Genomic DNA, 21,657 nt, shown 5'->3' with positions numbered 1-21,657 from the left:
TACGCAATAGTCAGTACTTCAAAGGTTATCAGTTTTCTATGAAGGTTCAGCAAAACTATTGTATTGGTATATGTACAAAAAAACAAACAAAACAACAACAACAGAAGGATTAGCCATTCAATTAATTGTATCTGTTCTATGTGCGTCTTCAGAAGTCGGTCAGTTGTAGGTATAGTTCGGTAGCATGATTGACTGTATTACAGCATACAGTACTCAGCCCAGATGTCAGCATAAGCAGATTATGATGTAACAATGCACTCTAAAGATGGGGTTGTCAATACGAACAAAGGATCGTTTGTGTAACAGATTGATTCCAATGCATTGCTTAGTCAAGTTTGTGGCTTCCTTTCATTCTCCCTTTTAATTTATCCAGTCAAAATCCATGATTGTTTGTACAAATTAAATAACCAAAAAGTCTGTCGCCAAAAAATCGCCAGATGGGATATTTTTGTGGCCAATAACGAAAAAAAATCGCAATTTGCGACATTGGTGAAGCCCAGGACGATCCCTGATTTATTCTCAATTCATAACAGTAAAGCCACAAGCCTCATAAAAGAGATTTTGTTACAGAGGTCCTACTCTTATATGGTCACACCTTTTGCACCAGAAAGTGGCTGTATAAGATGAGTAAACTTTCCAGAGAAGAACTCAACTGCTGTGTAAGCCCAAAACTCTATCACAACATAGTTAACCCCAATTCCTGCAAATGTTAGCATTTATAGAAAATGATATAACATTAACATTAGTGGTACATGTTCTTTAGTGAACACTTCTTTCAGTAGTGAAAACCTGATATCATGAAACAGACATTGGTAGAGAAAATCAAATTACTTACCTTACCATATGAATGAAATGCTAGTTCTGGACACATTAAAATAAAATGTGGCTACTTGTGAGGGGTAAACATGCTGGCCAATGCTCAAGTTAGAGGAGTGGCCATTCCTGAAGGGTACTTTTAAACACAAACTTGTCAGTGCCAGGGGATTCTGGATGTAAAAATGGGTGGATGCTAGTCAGAGGGCCATTCAAGTAGGGGACCACTGTATTACTAATTTTGAAACAATAAATATTGTATTGAGCTATAACATACTTACTGCAAGCATATGTTGTTTGAACAGGTAGAGAGCTGTTTCCAAGCACATAAAAGGAAGCACAATCGTCTGAAATAAATAGTTTATTCATATAGTTGTAAGTAAGTAGTAAAATTTCAGTCCACAAATTAATACTGTTCTTTTTAACAAATAGGATAATAATGTATTATTATATCTACCAAAAGAATGAAAGAAACAAAGCCCAAATCATGGGATGGCTGTCAAAAACTGATGGCAAAAAAGATAGATTAATATTACATATTGGTGCAAGCTGATTTTAACTTTGACAATTAATAGAATCCCCTCAACCCCATCTTTCTGGTACAGCCATACCAGCAATAAATGTCTTAATGTCATGGAACACCCGACTGTACTGGCTTACTTGCACCACTTAGAGCAAAGTTGGAGAAATTAAGTTAAATCACTAGTAGTAAAATAAACAATTTTAAGGTCACAAATGGGGCTATAATCCATAAAACACTGATAGAAACTTGAAAGATATTAATTTAGGACAAATGAGACATGATCTTAAGAGAGTTTTGAAGAAGACCCCATGTCAATATGACCTTCCATGCTAATATGACCTTTCATGCCAATATGACCTTTCATTCAGGTGGAATAGCAATAACAAGATCTGCATAATTTTTCTTCAGGACCATCAAGACATCATAAAACTCAAGCACACCATTCAGATGTCTAAAAAAAACCTGTAGAGACAATAAACTATTTCACTGAATACTGATGGCCCACCCCAATGCCTGAAAACGGAACTAAATCCAAACCTTATCCAAGGTGTGATAGATAAAGACAAGACAAGAATAACAAAATATTCTGTTGTAGTGGGGCATAAGTAGAAAAATCTTAAAATTTACCTGAACATAGAACATTCCATATCCAAGAGCTAACACTTTTCTGCACAAAAATGCTATCAGGAAACAAATGCAGATTCTTAAAAAATCAAACTGCTTCAGCAACATTTTCACATCAGAGTTCTTCATACTCTTATTCAAGGATGTATCAGATTCATCAATATTTGTAGTGTTGGCATCATTTTCCATTTCTGACTTTTGCAAAGGAGCTATTTTAACAGTATTTTTTACTGCAGTCTTCTGTTCATTTTTATGGTCCCTACGTATGTGGACCTCTGTTGAAACTGTATCATGTGCTCTTGATGGTATATCTTTGTTCAATAATGTGACATCTTCCTCCAGTAATTCATTGCTCACGTTCTGCAAGGCTTCATCTACTGAACGATTGGCTTCATCTGAATAATAATTTAAAAAAATGAGAAAATCAACACTTTCGAACATTAAGTAAAAATCATGTAAAACAGTTTAAGATTTTACACAGCTTAAGCAATTTATGACTAAAGCCTCAATAGAAAAGGATGCTTTTCTGTCCAGAGTTGTGTTTAAATGATTATGGTCTTGAGGGGGGGAGTTTCAATGCTTCAGATAAATAAGCACGATCTCTATGAAAAGAAAACAATCCTTATGTTATTAACTTATACCTACCATACAAACTCATTTACCCATAGGGTGCAACTGGAACCAACAAATACCTTGATCTGCCATTACATCATGCATTTGCAAATCTGGGTCTATGTTCTTTGTTCTAATGATCACTCCAGATAATCTGTGGAGACACATCTGCTAGCACATTATGCAAAAGAAGATCTGGGTCTAGCAGTTGGATCTGACTTGTTTATTAGTATAAATGGTAATTATATGTTCTGGCAAGTCATGTGACATAAACAGTCTGATACCAGAACATATAAACTTGTTTCTGAGCATGAAAATGTTTCCATAATCTAAGAATCTTACCTGTGTGGAATTAATACACATCCAGATATGCAAGAAAACACTAAATGACAAGAATGCATTGTTTGAAAATTAAAACATTCATTATCCAGGTGACAGTTAATAATGAATTTTGAATCATCGGGACTGACTGAGCATACCTGACATAAACAATGTTTATTATATGCTCATTTTTTCCCCCGTTAACTTTACATTGTCAGAATCATTCAGTATTCCCCGATAATGAATGCGCTTGACAATACACATATAGCATTCACGTACATAAAGGAACTACTTTCTATTGTAAACAAACAATGAGGCAGATGCCAGCACTTTTGATTTGTACACAAATCATGTACACTCGCGTAAGAGGCTCTTTACGTTGTGGTTGTTTAAATTTGTTTCTGAATGAACTAAAACATGTTTCGTGGACTGCAAAAAAACTGTTTTGGCACATTCAGCGTTGATACAATGTTACGTATTTAGGCTAGCTACATTATATAAAAGACGGAAGATAAGGTCCTTACAAATAAGATACAAGTGACAAGGCATATACTGTCTTCTTTAGCTGGTGACAAGAATGGCAAAATAAAATATACTTACAGTTTTACATCCTGAATTTCCTCAAAATGTATTTTCTTTATTTTGCAAATCCGAATTACATGAGCCATGTCATCGGTTTTCAATCTGGATTACACATTTCGAAACTGTGCTGTAATTTCAATGATAAGTGCAATTGCATCCTGCTTACTGCACTCAAAATGAAATAAGCATTATATTCCATAGCGTCTTTTTGATAATTGCAATTGAAAGATTTCATATTTTCCCCACATTATGTTTTCAAACATTCAATGACAGAAACAGAAACACATTTGCAAACGTAAACACACTTCTCCCGCGCCACTTCAAGCCGATGCATTTCATATATAATTTGCACAGACGAATCCAGTCCAAAATCACAAACTTTCGTCGAAACAAAATACCAAAATATATTCATTCCAGATCAAATGGCACAGTTGTTGAAATGCGCATTTATTCACAATATGACTGCAAATTTTAATTTTAACTAGACACGCCATTTTCTTTCGAAAGTTATGTCGAGTGCACGACTAAGTTCAAATTTATCTGGGCAGAGTTATGTGCGCAGTAATAATCTTGTTTTTGTGTAATGACAAATCTCGCTTGTGTATTTAGTTTGGAATATGGCATTCATTCATGTACGTTGTTTCTTGTAGTGTATTTTGTTTATATAATTAAACCTTAGGTATAATAAAAAAATGAGCATAGAATAAAAAGGTTACTGCATTTGTATGGGAAAATATGAACTCGTTTTGTAGGAAGGATATACTGCACTCACAAGTTTGTGCAGTATTCCATCCCAAAACTCATTCATATTTTCCCATACAAATGCAGTAACCTATAATTAGCATTTATATTTTTTAAAATAAGTATGAGATATTGTCCTAATGGTCTAACTGCACAACTAATTTCCAAGTGATTCAAGACAAATGAGCTTCTACCCCAGTTGACAGTGCCAGCTGATGAAAATCCTATAAAAATTAATCTAACTCAATGAGACAGTCATCACATGCAGTTGTACTAGGCCAAACTGATCTGTTCTTGACCTTTGATGATTACAAGCAACTAACAGAATAAAGATGTGAAACCTTGGTTTCCTGCGCCGGAACCTCCAAATCAACAATGAAGTAAAAAGTGTGGCATATTTCACTCTGGTTCGACCATGTCTTGAGTATTGCTTGACTAAGTGGAACCCACATAATAAAGATCTAATAAATAAAACAGAGATGGTTCAGAGGAGAGCTGCTAGATTTGCCACAAATAAATATCGTTAACACTAGTAGTGTCAGTACAATGTTGAACCATCTCCAGTGGGAATCACTTGAATCCAGGCAAACCAAGGCCCAGCTGACCATGATGTACAAGACTGTGAACAACCTAATAGAAATACCAGCGGATAAATACCTGACAATGGCCAAACTAGTGCAAACCACAGGAAAAAGTTCCAATTAAAGTCAGCATCAACAAATTGTTTCAAGTTCAGCTTCTTCCCACGTACAACTGGGACTTGGAACAAATTACCATCAACAATTGCAGAAGCTCCTGACTCGGTATCTCACAAGCAGGAGCTTTCCAAAATCACATTCTAATGAACTAGTCCGCTACTTGTAAGACCTAGTGATTCTCAGGGCTATGCCGGTTTAGATTCCATAGCTCACTGCCGCTACGCTAGCCGGATTGGTCTGGGTATGAAGGGACGAAAACGTACACTGACACTCCTTTACTTATTTCTGCTTTTCCTATCATTACTCTTCTGACTCTGTGACTGTCCTATCACTTCCATCTTTACTTTATATTTGACCACGCACCACCCGTTGCTTAATAGTTAAGTGTGACTGCGTCAACGTATTTATAGATACAGATATGCAAGGAAAAAAAAGCCCACAAATGCGAATACCACGATACCAGAGAACACAGAGTTTCGTAGAACCTATCATAGCATTAGTGTACAAGTAACGTTATAGCATATGCTTGTGGGGGAGGGGTCTGGAAGAGATCTGTAACTTTATACAATGTTTATAAGAAATAAAATATTAAATATGGATTCACCACGTAAGAAGCCTCTTCCCATTAATCGACTGATACGTTCTCCGGAATTTTCAAGTATTTTTCTTCTACGCGCCTCACGTCTTGCAGCTAAGTCAGCCATTTTTAATATATAAATATATTTATAGCCGTATTTTCGAACACTTTCGAATTTGAAACCTTTTAACTTTGTCGTCTTGGTGTTCCAATTGATAAATCCTTCACGAAATTTATATATTAACATTTTTAATCTCATTTTTTTTTTCATTTTAACGAACGTATAATTTACGTATTTATGGCCAACTTTTAAGCATGCATTTTTTTCGCATAGAATATGACTTGAGAATTTGAGATCGTAGTTTTTTGACACGATATGATTATTTCCAGCGAGATTAATAACCTGGAAGAAGATTGTGTTTCAAAGAGAAAGGATTATAGTTTTAATTATCTTTAAATCCATATATTTTTACTTTTAGTTTCCAAAGTTAACATTTTCTTTCGCCTTGTCAGCTGATGTCATGAAAACATCAACAAAACAGGTGGTGCTCAGCATATATATAAAACTACATCGATTCGAGACCCAAGGTTAAAAATGAGTTCTACTACCCACCAGAAGCAGTTGGAAACAGTGTTGAAAACATTGTGCGCCGGAGGTAAAACTATTTTTTCTTCTTTCATAGTTAAAAGCAATAGCATAAGAAACATTCTTGGATAGAGTTTATATGCAGGTAGGGGTGAAGCGGTAGCATGTACCATTCGTTTATCGATACGATTAACGATACACGGCCTACGATGTGATACATTAGCTATGAACATATCGATGTTATGATCTTTCCATCTTTAGAAGGAATGTAAGTAGTAGGTGGTGACCATTTATGTGTGTTGACATTGGTTGTATTCCCAATATACAGATACAGACATATACTTCTCATCCATGACTAGATAGATAAAATACGTTCAGACAGACTACCTGTTAGTTGGTAGTGATTTTAATTCAACATTTGTGGTCATTTCATTCTACCCCATATAATCAGATGCATGACTCATCATGGCCACCACACCCTTGTGTTGTACTGCATGCATGCATTAGAAAAATATTATTACCAGCTTCATGTCTTCACTTAAACTTTGAAGATATTATGGTAGTAACTTCAGAACAGAAGAAATACTGCAATTTCTTTGTGCAAGTAAAATCTGATCTACAATAAGTCCGGGTGTGGGAGTGGGGATGAATTACAACAGCATTTATCACAGTGTACTTCCTTTAGTTAGTGAAGAAGTAAACAACTCCCATCCCCTTATTTTAAAAAAAAATTGCACAAGTTGACAAACTTGGGTGGTCTGAAATCTGCTCCCAAACCAATTCTGCTCATTTTTGTTTATTCCATCAGCACATTCAGTCACTGATTAAATATCTCAAATAAAAGATGTACGATTTAAATACTTTACAGATCATAATAACAACCTTTGCACAAGGTTTCTCATATGCTTTACCAATACTTCCTTTGTTTTATGTAGGAATAAGCTTCATTAAATTCAGATTTATGGTTTTTGTTTGCCCTGGACTGTAATAAACAATAACCACCAATCCAAATTCAGTGTAACATTTCACTGCATGACACAAGTAGACAAGATACAAATCAGCAAAGTAACTTTGCATTAAAGTGGTTATTAATTGATGCATAAAGTTCTTCATTACACATGGAGAATACATTTGAAATGTCTCCTTTATGCTGATTGTGCAGTAGGGATAAGATAGTTAGCATGGAAGCTTCTAGGTTGAGGGGGGCACCTACTGTTAATTTGTGAAGGCGAACTTATGTTGTCAAAAGGTTTTTCATTCGTAATGTCAAAAATGAGTACATGTGCCAGTGACATCTGTCTCAGATGAATTTTTAATTTTAAAAATAAAAGGTAAATGGTTACTGAATATTAGAGTTACTTGTATAGAATAAGTATAATTTTGTATTAATTTTCCACCTCTTGCATCGGTATGGCAAAAAGTATCAGTTTATCAATAAATCATTTTACCCTTATATACATGACACAAAAATTATGTTTCTGGCTAAATAAGCCAAGCATTATTTGAACAGTAGGTTTTTAAAAATGTCAAAACATCAGAGCACAGTGGAAACACATAAACACTTAATTATGTTGCATATATCACAGTATCATTAGTTGTCTAATTTGTATCTTTTATAATTTCATATTAATTATATAATAGAATAATGTGTACTTTATTTTCTGACAAAAAAAGTGATGCAATAACAAATGAGACAAGATTGGAAAACAAATTAATAAGAAATTCTTCAAAACAGAAAGGAATCTCCAGAATTATGAAACAATAATAGTGTGAGTTTTAGATAAATAATAATCTAATCAGGGCTCTTAGGGACCTGAATTTCTGGGTCAGATATGGATGAAATTCTCAAAGAGCTCATCATTTCTCCCTGTAACCTGTTCCGTGATGCACCTCATTTTCTCAGGGACACTGCCCCTTTTCATATTTTGGTCATCTGTTGCCGATCTGAAGAATAGCTTAAGACTATACTTAAGAAGTTAAGTTAACAGGCATGAAGCCATTGTGACTAATTAACAGTTAATCATTGTCATTGCGAAAAGGACTGCTCCTCCAAAGGCTACCTTAACTCATTAACCCCTGGTGCCAAGTTTACGTGGCAGGAGTTAGTAGCTTACTGCCAAGCTCTGTAGCATCAAGGTCATGTATGATACTTTAAAGTGGGTGGTATTATAGAAAGGTAGACAGATGTAGCTCAACAGTGATACCAAAAAATCTGGAAGTTCTAGTTGCACTACGAAATACAGAGGGAAAAACCTTAATTTTTTTTTCTACCCAAAAATTTGCCCATGTTTGGAATCTGATTTTGTGTCCAGATTTTAGACTTTTTGGTCTCGGATCTAAGGCAGACCAGTATAAACTGCAAACAGACAGATGAACCTTTGCAGAAAGTATGATAGGATGGTCATTTGGAATAAAGATTGGTCTTGATACAAAAATGATGGGTCCGTTAACCATTTACCTCATAGAACATAGTTACAAAGTGCAGCGCGCTATAAATAGAACACATGTTACCTGTTATACGCCATATGTATAGGCCTGCCTGTGAACTGTTAAGCAATGTAGTGTATGTTACGTTTAACAGCAACTTTAACCATTTTACATTTTCGATACACATCTATTATGTGTGGAACAATTTAAGAGTAAAGGCCGATTGTAATTATTTTTCACAGAAGAATAATTTATGTGCTTTAAAATCTAGAGAGAACTCGTTCACCGTCATGTCAGTGAGGCCGCATGACCAACCGTATCTGCCATTTCTCATACACGAAATTTACAAGTTTTTTGTCTGCGTCTACATCACTGAGTCATCTGAATTTGATAACTTATAAAAACTAATTGCTGCCTACATGAATATCAGAGCCTTTACCTAAGTTATTGAATCTTTCATAGTTGTGATTCTAATTGTGAAAACTTCATAAGTGCTGAATAAAATCCGCGACTGCCATTTTGGAGAGTGGAGATTATGACCCAGTTACTTTAAATAGCAGATATCGACCAATTGCATAAACAGTGACTATGTGATCTGATGTAATTGTCATTCGCAGAAATGAATGTAGTATCTAATAGGGGGTTTTCCCAGAAGGTGGCGCTATGAAAACCGGCTTAAAATGGCTGATGTTTCCAGCAGGCATCAAAAGGCGCTTCCATGCGAATGGAGTAGAGGCGTCAAAAGGTGCTTCCATACGAATGGAGTAGAGGTGTCCAAAGATGCTTGCATGAGGTAAAGGGTTAAGCAACAAAAAAAAAATAGAACTCCAACTTTTACCCATCTGCTCATGCGCAAGTGAAACAGCCAAATGAAAAACGATGTTTCTAACACAACTAGACATTAGGTTATTGGAAAATCTCCTGGAAGTTGATATATTAGGATGCATTCAGAAATAGCCCAAAACCTGTGTTTCCTACTCGCATTTCAGGTGAAAGTGACAAACACCTCCAGGGGTTAATGAGTTAATATGCATAGAGAAGCCTTGTTTGTGTGTGTGTGCGTGTGTGTTTTGGAATTTTAGCGTAGCTTTAACAATTTTCCAGTCATATTGCTATGATGTCTGCGGTGTGGCAGTTTATAGTGATGTCTAGCACTGGGGCATCATCCTGCAGACATGTAGTATGATGTTCCACCCAGTCACATTATTCTGACATCCAGGCCAACCAGCCCTAACACTAACCTCTTAATGCTGAGTGCCTAATGAGGCAGCTGTTAGTAGCATTTTTTAAAGTCTTTGGTATGACTTGGGTCAGGGTTTGAACCCACAACCTCCCGCATCTGAGGTGGACACTCTAACCACTAGGCCACTGGAGCGGTCAAAGCCATGTTTATAAGCACCTGCTATTGGTTGGCAAATAAATGATGCCCTATTTTGTAGTAGCGTTGCTTAAATTAAATTCTTGATGATATGAAGACAAATAATGAAAGTAATTAAAAATTTCCCAAAATTTGATTTGGATAATATTGTTAAATCATCAGTATGCAATAATAATAATAATAATAATAGCTTATTTAAGTACTGTACATGTGATTTCTAAATGGCACTCTATTATCAGCAGGGACTTCTTAAATGGGTGCAGAAAAATGTGTTGACTCCTATAATGAATCATCAAAATCTGTTTTATTTTTGGGGAAATGGACTTGTGATGAAATGGACACCATTGCCAACAAAAAGATAAAAAATAGGTGAAAATTCTATTTTGGTGATATTCCATAATTACCTAAGTTGTGTTACAAAAGTTCAAATCTTGACAGAAATTTAAATATGCAGTCCCCAGCCGCATTTATTTAGGTACAGTACTGTAAATGTACTAAGTTGAGTTCATTTTTTCTATTGAGCCCACATTCTTTATTTAGTTGTTTTGCACATTTGTTTATTGTTTCATTCTTTCTTTGTTCCACTTAATGATAGTAAGGTATGTTTATGTATATGGTACAATGTAATACCAGGTGTTTATTTATGTAAATTTCTTTTGTGGGACTGGAGATTTAGATTTATTTGCAGAAAAAAGATGATCATTCTTTGGTTTCAAATTTACTGTTGATGATTTTATTCTTGTTCATAAGATTTTGTTTTTAGTATTGTTATAGGGTTAAAAAAAATTAATAAATTTATATTTATAACATTTAAATTTAACATTCTTTTTACTAAAAAAATATTTTCTTTTTAGTTTCATATTATAAATATGTAAGATTTCAATCCTGACCTGTATTAAATAGGGTGGTTTTTCATTTCTATCCTTTTGAAAGTCAGGGACTCTCAAGTTCATGCTAGGGATTCTTACAAATAGGCTAGACATGTCTGAGTTCCATGAGTGAAGAGTCCAGAACTCCTTAGCCAGAATCTCTGTTGAGAGCCCTGGTTTAGTGTTAAGAATTGTTTAAATTGTTTAAATTTTTAATACATTTTAAATTTACCTACATTTTAAATTTTTGATACATGATTGTGAGAGTGTATTTACTGAAAGAAAACAATGGTAATTACTGAGACAAAAGGAGAAATTACATGAAAAATGGAAAATCCAAATTTATATTTATATGACCCGGTATATTGTTTTATTGCATTTATAACAATTATATATTTTCTTTTCCTGTTCTGTTTCATTTGGTAGAATTGTGTATCAAGACATATCAATACACTTTCTATGGTACCATTTACAGCATTAAGAGAAGTGAATGATCTTATTTTGACATTCAGATTTACAGCTACCACATGCTAGAATTGTGTATCAAGACATCAATACACTTTCTATGGTACCATTTACAGCATTAAGAGAAGTGAATGATCTTATTTTGACATTCAGATTTACAGCTACCACATGGAAGTTCAGCCATCTTGACTGATTAAATAAAGAAGTTAGCCGACTGAACACAGATTTTTAGCACTTTTTTTGTGAAGAGCCTTCAGTTGTTTTTTTTTTGGAAGTTCCAATCCGGAATCATGGTTCAGCAGCTGCAGAAAGGTATTTGTTCTTAGATTCATTGGCTGCAGATTTCTGTAGCAGCTGACAGTGTTCATTCTGAAATAAAGTTTCTTTCAGTGTTTCCATTGTGTTCTGATGTTTCTGTGCATTTAAATGTTTCTTTACCAATTCCACAGAAATGCCTACTGTTATGCAAACTTATTTGTGAAGTGAGTATCAATGTTAGATATGATTGTATTTTATGTCAGTTTTGTTTTAGTTTCGTATAAAGAATCATTTCTTCATATTCATAACATAGCAATATGACTGATTTTATTTTAAAGCTACATTAAAATCCAAATGCAAAACACACACAGACAGACACAATTAATTATGTAAATTCTATTTAAATGAATTGCAACAGTTTACTTACTTTATGTACTTATTCAGAATGAGGAGCAGTATCAATATTTTGTGACAGAATTTTATCAGCAGACTAATTCTGCAGTGAAGATTTTTGCAGCACATTTCGCAAATGCTAACTCTCTCATCATCAGTTTCTGTTTCTGAGTTAGCAATAAAAGTTACAGTGGATATAACCTTTCTTTCTTTCTCAGTGTTTGAAAAATGATAGACTAATTTTTTTAAAAATTGCATATGTAAAGAAAAAAAGAAAGCCTGTATTGTAGTTGAACTTTTGTTAAACATATTGTAGCTGTGTGCTGCTGTGATAGACTTATATTCAATGTGCCGCATCAAATGATTAATGAGGATGATAAAAATGTTGTATGTTTTGCTTTATATACCACTGGAAACTAATTTTATGCAAAAATCTCACAACTTAACCTCATCATGTTCCTCAGATTAGCATGTCCAGAATTTGTTTATCGTGAATAAATATCCGATTAGTTTTACTGGTGACATTTTAATTCAGAAGGTGATGCTTCTTTTGAGAGAAAAAAACAATCTGTGCTAAAAATATCATCGAAGCTCTGCACCTTCATGGCTGACTGTAGTTAACACATTAACCCCTAGCGACGAGTTAACATAGCAGGAGGTAGTAGCCTACTGCAGAGCTCTGTAGCGTCATGGTTATGCATGATACACTAAATGGGTGGTATTATAGAAAGGTAGACAGATGTAGCTCAACAATGATGCCAAATAATCTGGAATTTCTAGTTGTACTACAAAATACAGAGGATATTAAAATAAACTAGAGACAAACAGTCATACATATAATTATATTGTTATAAAGGATATACAATATATCAATTTAAATTATACAATTAATTTCATATAAAGAATCATTTCTTCATAATTCGTAACATAGCGATATGGCTGATTTTATTTTAAAGCTACATTAAAATCCAAATAAAATTGTATAATTTAAATTGATATATTGTATATCCTTTATAACAATATAATTATATGTATGACTGTTTGTCTCTAGTTTATTTTAATATTTTACTAATTCAAGTTTCATTAGAGACTCGTGTATCTTTTAGATCCTGTCATATATAATTGTTATGATTATGCATATCATTTATGACGTTACGTAATGACGTAATTGTTGTTTTAAAATAAAAGACGTCATCCGTTACTTTCAAAACATTTAATGCCTGAAGAAGCATACATTAAATGCGAAACTAGTTGCACAGAATTTTCGGCGTTTGTGTTGTTTTTTATCACAAAATTTTATCACAAAATACAGAGGGAAAAACCTCAATTTTTGGAATTGATATTTTTCTATCCAAAATTGGCCCGTGGTCGGGATCTGATTTTGTGTCCAGATTTGAGACTTTTTGGTCTGAGATCTAAGGCAAACCAGTATGAACTGCAAACAGACTGATGAAATTTTTGCAAAAAAAATAGGTTAAGATGGGCATTTGGAAAAAAGAGTGGTCTCGATACAAAAATAATGGGTCTGTTTAGCACCAAAAAAAAGAAGAAAAAAAAGAACTTCAACTTTTACCCTTCTGCTCATGCGCGAATCATAATCTCCAGCCAATGAATTATTGCAATAATTAAATATGATATAGTTTGTAATAACTTGATAAAGCAACCATTCCATTGTGTTTTTGCATCTCAAACAGAGAGAAGCATCACAAAAAAACGTCATTTACATGAACATTACATGAGTAGCTTGTGTTGGAAACATCTATATCTGATTCCGTACTGATGGCAACCTCTTCAACTTAAGGTGACTTCAGGCCCACACCAAGAAGAACTGATTAGAGAACTTCTCTTTGCAGACGATGATGCCCATTTGCCAACACGGAAGACGCCTTATAGTTCATAACATCCTGCTTTGCAGTAGCTTGCCAGCTCTTTGGTCTTGAGGTCTGCCTATTGAAAACTGAGGTACTTCACCGCCCTGTTGCCAAGGAAGAGTACTGGCTACCAAGCATCTTCATTGACCAGACAGAGTTGAATGTAGTCCACCAGCTCACCTGCCTGAGCTGTGTGATATTCTCTGATGCCAAGATGACAAAGAAATAGACAATAGACTGGCCAAGGCAAACGGCACCTTCAGCATACTTTATAACAGTGTTTCCATTTACCCTCATTTGCACTTCAGAGACCCCCAAATTTTTAATTTGACACCCAGTTTTGATACCAAAGTTTGTTTTTAACTCCGTCTGACCCCCAGTTTTGACACCAAGGTTATTTTTGACTCTCAATCTTGCACCCCTAGGGGATACACTGTATAAACAAGTGTGATACACCACCAGTCTCAAGAGAGATACAAAGATCAGCATCTACAGAGCTATCGTACTGACCACCTTCATATATGGTGCTGAATCCTGGGTCACCTACAGCCACCACCTATCCTTAAATGGTTCCATCAGCGCTGCCTCTGCACCATCCTCAACATCCACTGGAGTGACTTAGTCACCAATACTGAAGTAATCAAGCAAGCAGGGATCAACAGCATTGAGGCCACGTTCATGAAGCTACACTGGGCAGGGCAGGTGTCCAGGATGGAGGATCATCGCACAGTATGGTGAGCTGTCCACTAGCCACCATGATAGAGGGGCACCTCAAAAGAGATTTAAAGACTCCTTGAGAAAGACCCTCACCACCTGTGGCCATTGATCACGGCCCCTTTGCATTACAAGCTGCTTACCGTGAAAGCTGGTGACATACAGTTCACTGGGCTACTGCCACTTTTGAACAAAACAGACAGTCCAGCTTGGAGGAAAAACTATAGTGAAGAAAAAACCTGGAACCATCGGCAGCACCCACCACAACCCAAACATTCCCCTGCAGCCTCTGTGGGTGGACGTGCCTGTCGCGTATTGGGCTCATCAGCCACCAGCATGTGTGCAATAGATGTGGACATCCACCATCCTAAATTTTCGCAAGCGAAGTCAAGCCAACACAGCATGTGAGTAGCTTGGGTTAGAAACCAGTGACTGTCAGTCACAAGGGTCATACATGTTGCAAGTGACAGTATGTCTCTCTAACCTATTTTCTGACCTTATACATTATATATAGTAATACGTGAGAAATGTACCATATGTATTGCACTGCACCTTTGCCTAAATTGAAAATTGTTTTTTTCTGCCATTTGCCAACCCAGCATATCAAGTTCATTTCAACATTTTCTGATGACTCCCATTAAACTGTTTGAGGAATATATCTGGTATTTTAGCATTCTGTTATGCATGCCATGTGCTCTTATCTTAAAGAAACAATTTAAGTTGATACTTGTCTTGCAAGTTTAATTATCCAACACTGTACATAATATAATTCTGAAATATGCATAAAATGACACTCATCCTTTTGGACAAGGGGCATGAAAAAGTGATATCCTTACACATTCACCACATGTAAATAAGAGTGATTGTATGGAATTTTGTGTTATGCAGTTATGTGATGTAGCATGCTAACAAGCTTTTAATATTGCAACAGTGCTATAAGGTGAACAGTATTGTCTGTCCAATTGGATCACCAACCAATCTCTTCAAAAGCACTGTAGATATTGTGAGTAATAGCCATTTTGGATCAATAATTTTTTTCTTTCTTTTTTTGAGAAGTTCAGTGAAGCCAAAGAAGACCACATTAAAAATCGAACAATAGGAATTTGTGCAAAACCTTTATAAGCTCAGCATGACTACATAAAGATAACAATATATGTTATGAACTAGATAGAAATTCTGAATGAAACCGGAAACTTAAATTATATCATTAGAAAATAACCAAGTTATTATATAGATTAGTGGTTTTCTAATCTTTTTTAAATCTTATTGACTAATCATCGGACTCCTGTGGTGATACAAGGATGAAAAGGTTAGTGTCATTTTCGGAAAACTTTGAGTTTTACAAATATGCATTGCCAATGCATATATTATTTTTTTCAAAATGATTTATAGTCATTTATGTATTGTATTTTCAACTGACCCACTGATTTTGATTTTAATTTCACTTTAAACATATTATTGGCTGTATCATGCTATGGAAATGAGAGCAAAGTGCCTTTCCCAAAGCCATACAGAGACAGTAAAAATAGACTGGTCTGTGTGGGTATCAAACCTGTGATTTGTTGGTTACAAGTCCAGTACTCTACCAACTGAGCTACCACAACTCCAATAAATTTATAACCCAACATGTCAGTTAAAATTAATTTACATATCAATTATTGTTAATAGATGTATATTTATATAATTTATTCCAGTTTTGCTTATTGAATCATGATTGTCAGTAAAATGGATGGGCTGATGGATAAAATCTGGCCTCATTTACTTTAAACATCTCATTAAAAAGTTTCTCCTAAAATTGAGATTTTTCAAATGTTATTCTTGCTACTTAGCATTCAGCAGTTAAATTTGCAATTTGAATTAAGCAGTATTAAAATACATTTATAATATCAACTCATCATCAAAGCCTTTCGTTTTCCTTCATAAACTCTATGTGCCACGTTTATTCATCGTGAGGTTGTACCATACTTCTGAGCAATGTACTGTCAACATCATATATGATACAACTGGATGGGTGGTATTACATAAAAGTAGACTGATGTAAGTGGCCATAACATGAATATCATGGGTCCAGTTTTTGCCCTCAGCACATGCGTGAGTGAAATAGCCAGTAAAAAGCAATGTTTTTAATATACCCAGGTATCTAGCTAATCAAAAATCTCTCTGAAGTAGATGTAAATGGATATAATCAGAAGTTACCCCAAAAATGTGTTTTCTACCCACATTTAAGGCAAAAATGAAAAGAAATTACCTGGGGTTAATGAGTTAAATCAGAGGAAAATTTTAGGAATTCCTAATTTTGTAAAATTAAATTCAGGATTACAAATATTCCCAGGTATACAAAGTTGGAACTAAAAGTTATTGTTTTATTATCATTTCCATTATAATTATTATTGTTATTATTATTATTACCTCTGTCTGTCACTGAAATCACAGTGTTTAAGCATTTTAAGTTATGATGAAGTGAAATACCATTTTATGAAAACTTTTTAGAACTCATCTTGAACCTAGTCCTGGACCCTGCCTCATTTTATAAATTTGTTCATTTGTGTTACTCCATTAGTTCAGTAAAATATTTGATCCCTGTCTGGATCTGCAACTTTGGTATAATTCAGGAACTTTAAGGTTGTTTTTTTTCTTTGTCTTTCAAACCTGTGTATTGCTTTGTACACAAAGTCTTCATTATAAACTTGATAGATTTATTAAACTGAGTTATTTTTCATCTTCAGACTTACTGTATGAGGCATTTTGTTATGGGTATAGTAAAAGTATAATTCATATCATGCTCAAAATCATATTTGGAAATGTTTTTCAGGTTTCTGTTTCAAGCTATTCATCAAAACTAGACCTTTTGCATCATTATGTGTCACTTCACAGAAACACAGCAGGAATATCGATATACACATTATGCAACAACATGTCTAAGGTGTTATGACAGATTTTATCATTTTACTAGTTTATCCTAAGAAATCATGTGTGATTCACAACATTATACTCACTTAGATGCAATAAACATATGAATGATAGTGATAAATATTTAGATCAATATTTGCATGCCTGTGGCAGATACATTAGTGAAATATGACGTTGTCATGAATCCTGCCTGAAGTGGATAATGTTTGGAATTCTGTACAGGAAATATTTAGCTCACCAGCCATAAGGCTAATTGAACTTACATATCTGGCCCTGAGTCCATTATGCATTATCCTACATGTATCTGTCCATCAATAATTGCTTGTCTGCCACACTGGAGTCCATATATGCAATTGGTTTTCCTTGTTACTCCTATGGAGACCATATTTTCTATCAAGTTTTGATAAAACTTGTTATATCTGCTTATATCATTAAGAGCTCAAATGATTTCGATATTGAGTGAGATCCATGGATACTAATGGGGTTATGATGCATTTGATTGGCTGTGCTTGTTACCCAATGCAGGCTGCATTTCTGATCCAATTTTGATAAAACTTGGAATATATGTTATATCAATAAGATCTTGGATACATTTGATGCATATTAATGAGGTAACTTTGCATCTGATTGACTTACACTGTTTCCACTCTAGGTTCCAAAACAGCAGTTTGCATAATGAAGCAAGGGAAATAATGATCAGGCCTATTGAGAATCACACATTTTGTAATGTGAAGAGTGTTCCCCCCATTGGAAAACATAGCACCTTACTAGGACAAGTAATTTTAAGATAGATGAATTTCAGTAATGTAAGTTGTATAAATTTGGTAAATAATACACTTTGGCAGGTCTGTATTACTGGAGTTAATTTTTACTGCTTTGCTCATGATCATTGTTTATATTGATCCTTCCATATTATGTACAAATTTGTTTTTATTTAAATGAGACTTTTATGAATCTATTATATTACTGACCATGTACACGACTGGATTACTTGTTGAATGGGTCTCAGATGACTTTTAACTCACAGAACAAGAGCTGTGGCTTTTATTCATGCCCCAATATGTGCTCTCATAAAAAGGAATGTATATTAAATTGGCACTTTTATTTTAACAAGCATCTTTTTAAAATAAAAACCAACATAATTTGGATGTATGTGGCTGTAATATAAATTAAGTCTTTATTGCTCTGCAAAGTGGCCATAATATTGTTTTGAACTGGTGACATAACTGTTTCAGTTTATTTATTGGATGACCATGCATGTAGCCTATTAAAATAGGCTATATAGTATTTGTGAAGTCTGTTTTCATGGCGTATATACTGTATATAGACAACTATTATAAAGACTGTTTTAATAGGCTACATGCATGGTCATCCTGTATAATAGAATTTTGACCAGCTGCAGATCAGTGTTAGTAGCAGTGTTAGTAGGAAAAATAAATGTACAGTGTACTTTAATTATGCATGAAATATATAAATTGCACCTTTTATGCTCAGATTACAATTTTTTCCACTTGTATTACCAAAATTATTCTGCTTCTTGAGTTTGGCATGCATGTAGATATGATCATCTGTTTTATTTTAGTTAAAGTCTTGTTTTTCTAAAGCCTTTCACTTTTACAGGTATTGCAGGATGTTGTGCAAAGACGACAGTAGCTCCTCTTGACAGGATAAAAATTCTTTTACAAGGCCACAAGCAACATTTTAAACATCTTGGTAAGTACTTATGCAGGGTTTGTGTTTGACCTCTTAGGGAAATGTGTGAAATGTGTGAGAATCGGTTTGGAACTCTCCACTGTTGTTCCTACCATGACAGTGGTTGGGGCATAGAATGCTAACCATTGTTTGCTTTACAGAATTAAAGTGTACCCTTTTGTATAAAAAAAATGAAAGGACACAAAATAGTTATGATTTTCATTTTTTGATTGTTTACAAAAAAGATTTACAGATAATGATAGTTGTTTATAAGGCTGAAGCTTTTCCCAGTTTACTTGTTCAGAAGCTGCGATGAGTTTCATGGTGCCTCTGCCCCCGACTGAAAGTCCATCTCATGTTAATTCCTTTTGGAATGTGAGTACCCATTTATAGATGGCTTAACTGGAGCCACTGAGGTGAAGTGCCTTTCTTAAGGCCATACCTTAAATGGTGAGGGCAAAATTTGAACTTAAAACCTTCTCATGCCGAGAATGCATTGCTTACCACTACCCCACTTTTACCATATTTACTCACTGATGGATATCCAGTAGATACTCCCATACTAAATTAATATTTAGGACATTTATTATCCTGGACACTGCAGATACCTTGGCTTATTTGAAATGCATATTCCAAACCCATCCCTCCTTTCTCCCCATGACCCAGGTTTTATATATATATATATCACCTGTGACTACATGTATGAGACTCTCTAGTGGTTAGAGCATCTGCCTCGGAAGTGGGAGGTCATGGGTTCAAGCCCCAGTCAAGTCATACCAAAGACTTTAAAAAATGGTACTAACAGCTGCCTCGCTTGGCGCTCAGCATTAAGAGGTTAGTGTTAGGACTGGTTGGCCTCGTGTCAGGATAATGTGACTGGGTGGGACATCATGCTGCCTGTCTGCGGCATGATGTTCCAGTGATAGACATCACTATAAACTGCCACACTGCAGACATCGTAGCGATATGACTGAAAAATTGTTAAAGCTACGTTAAAAATCCTAATCACACACATACATGTATGAGGTTTGCTCTGAACATAGGGGAAAATATTGTTATACAGCATAAATGAAATTTGTGTATGTTTGACTTTTGACCCCCTCCCAAGGACCCCATGGGTGAGAACCAAGAATGACACTCTTTGCAGATGGTTACAACAGGACATGGAAACTTCAAAGCTTTCATCAGTACACCATGTGGCTAAGGTGTAATAACAGGCTGAGTGTATTATTGTGTCCACACACATGCTGCTATAGCATGGCAATAATACATTAACTCTTCATACACTGTACTAGTATTTAATCTAGGAATTTACTTCCAATAAGCAAGAAATACCATAGCAGATTTATTACTCAGAGTCACTTTAATTATAAGTGTCTACCTTGACTTAAGCGAAAGTCATTCCTATAAGTCAGGTTTAAATTTTTTTAGAGTCACTCTCAGTATTAATCACTAACTTCACTGGTGTACAAAGCCAGGCCTCTAAGTCAAACATTTATAATGTTAACAGTCTTTAAAGTCATCTCTCCATTAATTTTAGTCAGTTTATTTTGGGATAAAATCTTTTAAGTGAGTATAAATTGCATACCATGACAACTAATTGATTGTATATATTTAACTTATTTTTTGTTTTAGGGGTATATTCTTCCTTGAAACAAGTGAAGCAGAAGGAAGGATTTTTAGGTTTTTATCGAGGAAATGGAGTTCAGATGGTCAGGATATTTCCGTATGCTTCTATTCAGTTCTTCTCATATGAACAATACAAAAAGGTATATATTATTGATTGCTTTATGTGTTGTATTTATTTATTGGTTTTTTAAAATTTATTTTGTAAAATATTATATTCATAGTGTTGTATTTATTTATTGGTTTTTTAAAATTTATTTTGTAAAATATTATATTCATAATTGAAACAGTATTTTGAACTATGTTGATTGCTTCTAGAGAGTAAATATTGATATATTTCCGCTTGCCCTATGTATGTACTTATAAGTCAAATCCAACTGCAAACTGCACAGATCCAGATCTGCTGTTACATAATGTCTTGTCAGATGTTTCTGCAGTTTGTTAGGACTAATCAGTAGAACAAACAACATAGACCCTGATCTGCGGGTGCATTATGTGATGGCAGGTCAGGGTCTATGTTATTTACATTTTTACTTGTAGATGAGTATGTATGGTATTACATTTTTGCAAATTTTGTACATATGCTACATTCATCACATAAAAATATGGTTAACTTCATGTTATATCATACAGTCAAACCTGTCAGTAGCAGCCACACATGAAAAAGACAGAATTGGCCTTGACTTCTGTTTATATGTTCACCTTTCAGAATTGGTTTTTGAAAAAATACTTGCATTGAATAGCATTATTATTATTTTTTTATTATTATTTTTACATTATCAAGATTGTTATATGTGCAGTATTCAACAAAATCATAAAATAAATGCAAATGTTGCTCTCTTCCAAATTTTTGGTCGGTGCAGAATTACTATTTCCTGCTCACATAAATCCATTTTGAAATTAGGCCATCACCAACTTCAAATAATCACTGATTTTAGTTTGTTATGTGCACCATGACAAAATGCTAGTTTTGCTAC

General features: G+C 34.6%; 2 protein-coding genes and 1 long non-coding RNA gene across 4 annotated transcripts in view; 1 reads left to right on the top strand and 2 right to left on the bottom strand.

Moving 5' to 3' along the window:
- LOC149803192 (uncharacterized) overlaps positions 1–5,623 on the bottom strand; it is a 33,267-nt gene extending 27,644 nt beyond the window's left edge. The window contains exons 1-3 of the mRNA XM_089952812.1: positions 5,519–5,623; positions 1,964–2,355; positions 1,095–1,160 (exon numbers count right to left, since the gene is read on the bottom strand). Coding sequence (XP_089808938.1) covers positions 1,095–1,160; positions 1,964–2,355; positions 5,519–5,618 — 558 coding nt within the window. The 5' untranslated portion in view covers positions 5,619–5,623. The remainder of the gene's footprint in view (positions 1–1,094; positions 1,161–1,963; positions 2,356–5,518) is intronic.
- The window catches only part of LOC149803185 (uncharacterized), a 495,629-nt gene that overhangs the window by 170,768 nt on the left and 303,204 nt on the right, over positions 1–21,657 (bottom strand). The gene's annotated exons all lie outside the window — the stretch shown is intronic.
- LOC149803191 (mitochondrial coenzyme A transporter SLC25A16-like) overlaps positions 5,810–21,657 on the top strand; it is a 59,210-nt gene continuing 43,362 nt past the window's right edge. For both annotated transcript variants that reach the window (XR_016420151.1, XM_089952811.1), the window contains exons 1-3: positions 5,810–6,147; positions 18,983–19,075; positions 20,690–20,823. Coding sequence is in view for 1 of the 2 variants with exons in the window: in XM_089952811.1 (XP_089808937.1) it covers positions 6,087–6,147; positions 18,983–19,075; positions 20,690–20,823 (288 nt within the window). In the remaining variant the exon portion in view is untranslated. The remainder of the gene's footprint in view (positions 6,148–18,982; positions 19,076–20,689; positions 20,824–21,657) is intronic.

The sequence above is a fragment of the Sinohyriopsis cumingii genome, chromosome 3 (assembly GCF_028554795.1).
Source record: "Sinohyriopsis cumingii isolate HCF-2022 chromosome 3, ASM2855479v2, whole genome shotgun sequence".
Taxonomy (NCBI): Eukaryota; Metazoa; Mollusca; class Bivalvia; order Unionida; family Unionidae; genus Sinohyriopsis; species Sinohyriopsis cumingii.
This window is presented reverse-complemented; position numbering and strand designations above follow the sequence as displayed.